Source organism: Penaeus japonicus, unplaced genomic scaffold (assembly GCF_977035675.1).
Source record: "Penaeus japonicus unplaced genomic scaffold, GWHDUDI00000001_assembly GWHDUDI00000006, whole genome shotgun sequence".
Classification (NCBI taxonomy): Eukaryota; Metazoa; Arthropoda; class Malacostraca; order Decapoda; family Penaeidae; genus Penaeus; species Penaeus japonicus.
Genome location: NW_028234408.1, coordinates 46,699,417 through 46,709,416, shown reverse-complemented (window position 1 = coordinate 46,709,416; position 10,000 = coordinate 46,699,417). Strand labels below are relative to the sequence as shown.

The 10,000-nt window shown below is 47.1% G+C and overlaps 1 protein-coding gene across 1 annotated transcript in view; it reads left to right on the top strand.

Moving 5' to 3' along the window:
- The window catches only part of LOC122244705 (uncharacterized), an 18,139-nt gene that overhangs the window by 3,981 nt on the left and 4,158 nt on the right, over positions 1-10,000 (top strand). The window contains exons 9-15 of the mRNA XM_086537522.1: positions 826-1,688; positions 1,947-2,586; positions 2,806-2,993; positions 4,485-4,700; positions 4,947-5,315; positions 5,627-6,112; positions 8,060-9,088. Of these exons, the coding sequence (XP_086393648.1) occupies positions 826-1,688; positions 1,947-2,586; positions 2,806-2,993; positions 4,485-4,700; positions 4,947-5,315; positions 5,627-6,112; positions 8,060-9,088 (3,791 nt within the window). The remainder of the gene's footprint in view (positions 1-825; positions 1,689-1,946; positions 2,587-2,805; positions 2,994-4,484; positions 4,701-4,946; positions 5,316-5,626; positions 6,113-8,059; positions 9,089-10,000) is intronic.

Below are 10,000 nucleotides of genomic sequence, written 5' to 3'. Positions count from 1 at the left end.
TATAAATATATATATAAATATATATATATATATAAATATATATATACAGATATATATACATATGCATATATATGTACATATACATATGCATATATATGTACATATACATACATATATATATATATATATATATATATATATATATATATATACATATATATGTATATATGTATATATATTTAAGTATATATATACATATATACATATACACATATATACTTATATATATATTATATAAGTATATATATACATATATATATTATGTATTCATAAATTATATATACACATATAGTTTTTTATCTATGCATGTTGAATAATTTATTCTAATTCAGACATAATGCTTAATTTTCATCCAACTAATAGGATGCAATCATTGGCATAAACCACATCTTGTTCAAAGGAAGACTAACTTCCATACTGAAGTGTCATCGTGGATAACAAATGAAATATCAATGCAATATTCATATCGTTGTCGCATTCATGAAGCCCGGAGATCCACTGCACTATCCCTGAAAGTGCCATTCCTATTCCTCCCACTCTATCACCCAGTGAAGCGCCCCCCCCCCCCACTACCCATCAGGGACCACTGCACCCCGTCCCCTATCCCCTACACCCTTATGATGACCTCTTCTCCTGTCATATACTTATACGAGTTATTTTAGATTTTTGTATATCTATACATATTTATACATACATATATATATGTATGTATATGTGTGTTTATATATATATATATATATATATATATATATATATATATATAAACATGTGCTTGTGTGTGTGCTTTAAACCTCATTGTAAAGAAAAAAAAAAATGTTTCCACAGCAACTTCTGCTCCCGCACCTGCTCCAACAACACCTTCTCCGACAACAACTGCTCCAACAACACCCACTCCGACAACAACTGCTCCTACATCATCTTTTGAAATAACTACTCCAACTACTAATGCTCCCTCAACACCTGCTCATACAACAATTGTTCCAACAACAACTACTGACACCACAGCTGCTCCAGCTACTGCTCCTACAACAACTACTCCACCAAATACTGCTTTGACAACAACTGAAAGAACAACTGCTCAAACTGCCGCTCCCACAATACGTGTTCCGACAACAACTGTTCCAACAGCTACTCCTACAACACCTGCTCAAACAACAATTGCTCCATTAACAACTTATCCAACAACACCAGTTCCACCAACTGCTGCTCCAACAACAACTGTTACGACTACTACTCTAACAAACACTGCTCCAACAACAATTACTCCACCAACTGCTGCTCCAACAACAATTACTCCACCAACTGCTGCTCCAACGACAATTACTCCACCAACTGCTGCTCCAACAACTGCCCCATCACCTACCTCTCCTACTAGTCTTGCTCCAACAAATATTGCTCTAACAACAGCTCAAACCACAATTGCTCCAACAACAAATGGTCCCACAACCACTACTGCCCTCAAAATTGCTGAAACAACAACTGCACCAACTACTGGTGCTCCCACAACACCTGCTCCAACAACAAGTGCTGAAACAACAACTGCACCAACTACTGGTGCTCCCACAACTGTTGCTCCAACAACAACTGCTGAAACAACAACTGCACCAACTACTGCTGCTCCCACAACTGTTGCTCCAACAACAACTGCTGAAACAACAACTGCACCAACTACTGCTGCTCCCACAACTGTTGCTCCAACAACAAGTGCTGAAACAACAACTGCACCAACTACTGGTGCTCCCACAACTGTTGCTCCAACAACAACTGCTGAAACAACAACTGCACCAACTACTGGTGCTCCCACAACTGTTGCTCCAACAACAAGTGCTGAAACAACAACTGCACCAACTACTGCTGCTCCCACAACTGTTGCTCCAACAACAACTGCTGAAACAACAACTGCACCAACTACTGCTGCTCCCACAACTGTTGCTCCAACAACAACTGCTGAAACAACAACTGCACCAACTACTGCTGCTCCCACAACTGTTGCTCCAACAACAACTGCTGAAACAACAACTGCACCAACTACTGCTGCTCCCACAACTGTTGCTCCAACAACAACTGCTGAAACAGCAACTGCACCAACTACTGGTGCTCCCACAACTGTTGCTCCAACAACAACTGCTGAAACAGCAACTGCACCAACTACTGGTGCTCCCACAACTGTTGCTCCAACAACAACTGCTGAAACAACAACTGCACCAACTACTGCTGCTCCCACAACTGTTGCTCCAACAAGTGCTGAAACAACAACTGCACCAACTACTGCTGCTCCCACAACTGTTGCTCCAACAACAACTGCTGAAACAACAACTGCACCAACTACTGCTGCTCCCACAACTGTTGCTCCCACAACTGTTGCTCCAACAACAACTGCTGAAACAACAACTGCACCAACTACTGCTGCTCCCACAACTGTTGCTCCAACAACAAGTGCTGAAACAACAACTGCACCAACTACTGCTGCTCCCACAACTGTTGCTCCAACAACAACTGCTGAAACAACAACTGCACCAACTACTGGTGCTCCCACAACTGTTGCTCCAACAACAAGTGCTGAAACAACAACTGCACCAACTACTGGTGCTCCCACAACTGTTGCTCCAACAACAAGTGCTGAAACAACAACTGCACCAACTACTGCTGCTCCCACAACTGTTGCTCCAACAACAACTGCTGAAACAACAACTGCACCAACTACTGCTGCTCCCACAACTGTTGCTCCAACAACAACTGCTGAAACAACAACTGCACCAACTACTGGTGCTCCCACAACTGTTGCTCCAACAACAACTGAAACAGCAACTGCACCAACTACTGGTGCTCCCACAGCTGTTGTTCCAACAAGTGCTGAAACAACAACTGCACCAACTACTGCTGCTCCAACAACAACTGCTGAAACAGCAACTGCACCAACTACTGCTGCTCCAACAACAACTGCTGAAACAACAACTGCACCAACTACTGGTGCTCCCACAACTGTTGCTCCAACAACAACTGCTGAAACAACAACTGCACCAACTACTGGTGCTCCCACAACTGTTGCTCCAACAACAACTGCACCAACTACTGGTGCTCCCACAACTGTTGCTCCAACAACAACTGCTGAAACAACAACTGCACCAACTACTGGTGCTCCCACAACTGTTGCTCCAACAACTGTTGCTCAAACAACAAGTGCTGAAACAACAACTGCACCAACTACTGGTGCTCCCACAACTGTTGCTCCAACAACAACTGCACCAACTACTGCTGCTCCCACAACACCTGCTCCAACAACAAGTGCTGAAACAACAACTGCACCAACTACTGGTGCTCCCACAACTGTTGCTCCAACAACAAGTGCTGAAACAACAACTGCACCAACTACTGCTGCTCCCACAACTGTTGCTCCAACAACAACTGCTGAAACAACAACTGCACCAACTACTGGTGCTCCCACAACTGTTGCTCCAACAACAACTGCTGAAACAACAACTGCACCAACTACTGCTGCTCCCACAACTGTTGCTCCAACAACAACTGCTGAAACAACAACTGCACCAACTACTGCTGCTCCCACAACTGTTGCTCCAACAACAAGTGCTGAAACAACAACTGCACCAACTACTGGTGCTCCCACAACTGTTGCTCCAACAACAAGTGCTGAAACAACAACTGCACCAACTACTGCTGCTCCCACAACTGTTGCTCCAACAACAAGTGCTGAAACAACAACTGCACCAACTACTGCTGCTCCCACAACTGTTGCTCCAACAAGTGCTGAAACAACAACTGCACCAACTACTGGTGCTCCCACAACTGTTGCTCCAACAACAAGTGCTGAAACAACAACTGCACCAACTACTGCTGCTCCCACAACTGTTGCTCCAACAAGTGCCGAAACAACAACTGCACCAACAACTGGTGCTCCCACAACATCTCCAACAACAACTGCTGAAACAACAACTGCACCAACTACTGGTGCTCCCACAACTGTTGCTCCAACAACAAGTGCTGAAACAACATCTGTACCAACTACTGGTGCTCCCACAACACCTGCTCCAACAACAAGTGCTGAAACAACTGCACCAACTACTGGTGCTCCCACAACACCTGCTCCAACAACAAGTGCCGAAACAACAACTGCACCAACTACTGCTGCTCCCACAACTGTTGCTCAAACAACAACTGCACCAACTACTGCTGCTCCCACAACACCTGCTCCAACAACAACTGCTGAAACAACAACTGCACCAACTACTGCTCCCACAACTGTTGCTCCAACAACAATTGCTGAAACAACAACTGCACCAACTACTTCTGCTCCCACAACTGTTGCTCCAACAAGTGCTAAAACAACAACTGCACCAACTACTGCTGCTCCCACAACTGTTGCTCCAACAACAACTGCTGAAACAACAACTGCACCAACTACTGCTGCTCCCACAACTGTTGCTCCAACAACAACTGCACCAACTACTGGTGCTCACACAACTGTTGCTCCAACAACAACTGCTGAAACAACAACTGCACCAACTACTGCTGCTCCCACAACCACTGCCCCAACAACAACTGCTGAAACAACAACTGCACCAACTACTGCTGCTCCCACAACCACTGCCCCAACAACAACTGCTGAAACAACAACTGCACCAACTACTGCTGCTCCCACAACCACTGCCCCAACAACAACTGCTGAAACAACAACTGCACCAACTACTGCTCCCACAACTGTTGCTCCAACAACAACTGCACCAACTACTGCTGCTCCCACAACCACTGCCCCAACAACAACTGCTGAAACAACAACTGCACCAACTACTGCTGCTCCCACAACTGTTGCTCCAACAACAAGTGCTGAAACAACAACTGCACCAACTACTGCTGCTCCCACAACTGTTGCTCCAACAACAACTGCTGAAACAACAACTGCACCAACTACTGCTGCTCCCACAACTGTTGCTCCAACAACAACTGCTGAAACAACAACTGCACCAACTACTGCTGCTTCCACAACTGTTGCTCCAACAAGTGCCGAAACAACAACTGCACCAACTACTGCTGCTCCCACAACTGTTGCTCCAACAACAACTGCTGAAACAACAACTGCACCAACTACTGGTGCTCCCACAACTGTTGCTCCAACAACAACTGCTGAAACAACAACTGCACCAACTACTGCTGCTCCCACAACTGTTGCTCCAACAACAACTGCACCAACTACTGCTGCTCCCACAACTGTTGCTCTAACAACAACTGCACCAACTACTGGTGCTCACACAACTGTTGCGCCAACAACAACAGTGCTGAAACAACTAACTGCAACAACTGTGCTGCTCCCACAACTGTTGCTCCAACAACAAGTGCTGAAACAACAACTGCACCAACTACTGGTGCTCCCACAACTGTTGCTCCAACAACAATTGCTGAAACAACTGCACCAACTACTGCTGCTCCAACAACAAGTGCTGAAACAACAACTGCACCAACTACTGCTGCTCCCACAACTGTTGCTCCAACAACAACTGCACCAACTACTGCTGCTCCCACAACTGTTGCTCCAACAACAAGTGCTGAAACAACAACTGCACCAACTACTGCTGCTCCCACAACTGTTGCTCCAACAACAACTGCTGAAACAACAACTGCACCAACTACTGCTGCTCCCACAACTGTTGCTCCAACAACAAGTGCTGAAACAACAACTGCACCAACTACTGCTGCTCCCACAACACCTGCTCCAACAACAACTGCTGAAACAACAACTGCACCAACTACTGGTGCTCCCACAACTGTTGCTCCAACAACAAGTGCTGAAACAACAACTGCACCAACTACTGCTGCTCCCACAACTGTTGCTCAAACAACAACTGCACCAACTACTGCTGCTCCCACAACTGTTGCTCCAACAACAACTGCTGAAACAACAACTGCACCAACTACTGCTGCTCCCACAACTGTTGCTCCCACAACACCTGCTCCAACAACAACTGCACCAACTACTGCTGCTCCCACAACTGTTGCTCCAACAACAAGTGCTGAAACAACAACTGCACCAACTACTGCTGCTCCCACAACTGTTGCTCCAACAACAAGTGCTGAAACAACAACTGCACCAACTACTGCTGCTCCCACAACTGTTGCTCCAACAACAACTGCTGAAACAACAACTGCACCAACTACTGCTGCTCCCACAACTGTTGCTCCAACAACAACTGCTGAAACAACAACTGCACCAACTACTGCTGCTCCCACAACTGTTGCTCCAACAACAAGTGCTGAAACAACAACTGCACCAACTACTGCTGCTCCCACAACACCTGCTCCAACAACAACTGCACCAACTACTGGTGCTCCCACAACTGTTGCTCCAACAACAACTGCACCAACTACTGCTGCTCCCACAACTGTTGCTCCAACAACAAGTGCTGAAACAACAACTGCACCAACTACTGCTGCTCCCACAACTGTTGCTCCAACAACAACTGCTGAAACAACAACTGCACCAACTACTGCTGCTCCCACAACTGTTGCTCCCACAACTGTTGCTGAAACAACAACTGCACCAACTACTGCTGCTCCCACAACTGTTGCTCCAACAACAACTGCTGAAACAACAACTGCACCAACTACTGGTGCTCCCACAACTGTTGCTCCAACAACAAGTGCTCAACAGCACCAAACTTGCTCCCACAACTGTTGCTCCAACAACAACTGCACCAACTACTGCTGCTCCCACAACTGTTGCTCCAACAACAAGTGCACCAACTACTGGTGCTCCCACAACTGTTGCTCCAACAACAACTGCACCAACTACTGCTGCTCCCACAACTGTTGCTCCAACAACAAGTGCTGAAACAACAACTGCACCAACTACTGCTGCTCCCACAACTGTTGCTCCAACAAGTGCTGAAACAACAACTGCACCAACTACTGCTGCTCCCACAACTGTTGCTCCAACAACAACTGCACCAACTACTGCTGCTCCCACAACTGTTGCTCTAACAACAACTGCACCAACTACTGGTGCTCACACAACTGTTGCTCTAACAACAACTGCACCAACTACTGCTGCTCCCACAACTGTTGCTCCAACAACAAGTGCTGAAACAACAACTGCACCAACTACTGCTGCTCCCACAACTGTTGCTCCAACAACAACTGCTGAAACAACAACTGCACCAACTACTGCTGCTCCCACAACTGTTGCTCCAACAACAAGTGCTGAAACAACAACTGCACCAACTACTGGTGCTCCCACAACTGTTGCTCCAACAACAACTGCTGAAACAACTGCACCAACTACTGGTGCTCCCACAACTGTTGCTCCAACAACAAGTGCTGAAACAACAACTGCACCAACTACTGCTGCTCCCACAACTGTTGCTCCAACAACAATTGCTGAAACAACAACTGCACCAACTACTTCTGCTCCCACAACTGTTGCTCCAACAACAAGTGCTGAAACAACAACTGCACCAACTACTGCTGCTCCCACAACTGTTGCTCCAACAACAAGTGCTGAAACAACAACTGCACCAACTACTGCTGCTCCCACAACTGTTGCTCCAACAACAACTGCACCAACTACTGCTGCTCCCACAACTGTTGCTCCAACAACAAGTGCTGAAACAACAACTGCACCAACTACTGCTGCTCCCACAACACCTGCTCCAACAACAACTGCTGAAACAACAACTGCACCAACTACTGCTGCTCCCACAACTGTTGCTCCAACAACAACTGCTGAAACAACAACTGCACCAACTACTGCTGCTCCCACAACACCTGCTCCAACAACAAGTGCTGAAACAACAACTGCACCAACTACTTCTGCTCCCACAACTGTTGATACAACAATCGCTCCGACAACATCTGCTCCCACAACAAATGCTGATACAACACTCGCTCCAACAACATCTGCTCCCACAACGGCTGCTGATACAACAATCGCTCCAACAACATCTGCTCCCACAACTGTTGATACAACAATCGCTCCCACAACATCTGCTCCCACAACGGCTGCTGATACAACAATCGCTCCCACAACATCTGCTCCCACAACGGCTGCTGATACAACAACTGCACAACAACATCTGCTTCCACAAATGTTGCTCCTACAACGGCTGCTGAAACAACACTCGCTCCAACAACATCTGCTCCCACAACGGCTGCTGATACAACAATCGCTCCAACAACATCTGCTCCCACAACGGCTGCTGATACAACACTCGCTCCAACAACATCTGCTCCCACAACGGCTGCTGATACAACAATCGCTCCAACAACATCTGCTCCCACAACAAATGCTGATACAACAATCGCTCCAACAACATCTGCTCCCACAACGGCTGCTGATACAACAATCGCTCCAACAACATCTGCTCCCACAACGGCTGCTGATACAACAATCGCTCCAACAACATCTGCTGATACAACAATCGCTCCAACAACATCTGCTCCCACAACGGCTGCTGATACAACAATCGCTCCAACAACATCTGCTCCCACAACGGCTGCTGATACAACAATCGCTCCGACAACATCTGCTCCCACAACGGCTGCTGATACAACAATCGCTCCAACAACATCTGCTCCCACAACGGCTGCTGATACAACAATCGCTCCAACAACATCTGCTGATACAACAATCGCTCCAACAACATCTGCTGATACAACAATCGCTCCGACAACATCTGCTCCCACAACGGCTGCTGATACAACAATCGCTCCAACAACATCTGCTGATACAACAATCGCTCCGACAACATCTGCTCCCACAACGGCTGCTGATACAACAATCGCTCCAACAACATCTGCTCCCACAACGGCTGCTGATACAACAATCGCTCCAACAACATCTGCTGATACAACAATCGCTCCGACAACATCTGCTCCCACAACGGCTGCTGATACAACAATCGCTCCGACAACATCTGCTCCCACAACGGCTGCTGATACAACAATCGCTCCAACAACATCTGCTCCCACAACGGCTGCTGATACAACAATCGCTCCAACAACATCTGCTCCCACAACGGCTGCTGATACAACAATCGCTCCGACAACATCTGCTCCCACAACGGCTGCTGATACAACAATCGCTCCGACAACATCTGCTCCCACAACGGCTGCTGATACAACAATCGCTCCGACAACATCTGCTCCCACAACGGCTGCTGATACAACAATCGCTCCAACAACATCTGCTCCCACAACGGCTGCTGATACAACAATCGCTCCGACAACATCTGCTCCCACAACGGCTGCTGATACAACAATCGCTCCAACAACATCTGCTCCCACAACGGCTGCTGATACAACAATCGCTCCAACAACATCTGCTGATACAACAATCGCTCCGACAACATCTGCTCCCACAACGGCTGCTGATACAACAATCGCTCCAACAACATCTGCTGATACAACAATCGCTCCAACAACATCTGCTCCCACAACGGCTGCTGATACAACACTCGCTCCAACAACATCTGCTCCCACAACGGCTGCTGATACAACAATCGCTCCGACAACATCTGCTCCCACAACGGCTGCTGATACAACAATCGCTCCAACAACATCTGCTCCCACAACGGCTGCTGATACAACAATCGCTCCAACAACATCTGCTCCCACAACGGCTGCTGAAACAATCACACACTCCCACAATCGCTCCACACTCACTCTGATACAACAATCGCTCCCACAACGGCTGCTGATACAACATCGCTCCAACACATCGCTGATACACACTCGCTCCACAACATCTGCTGATACAACACCACAACGGCTCCAACAACAAACGCTACAACGGCTGCTGATACAACAATCGCTCCAACAACATCTCCCACAACGCTCTGATACAACAATCGCTGATACAACATCGCTCCAACGGCTGCTGATACAACATCGCTCCCCACAACAACGGCTGCTGATACAACAATCGCTCCGCAAACAACATCTGCTCCACAACGGCTGCTGATACAACAGCTCCAATGCTCACAACAACAATCGC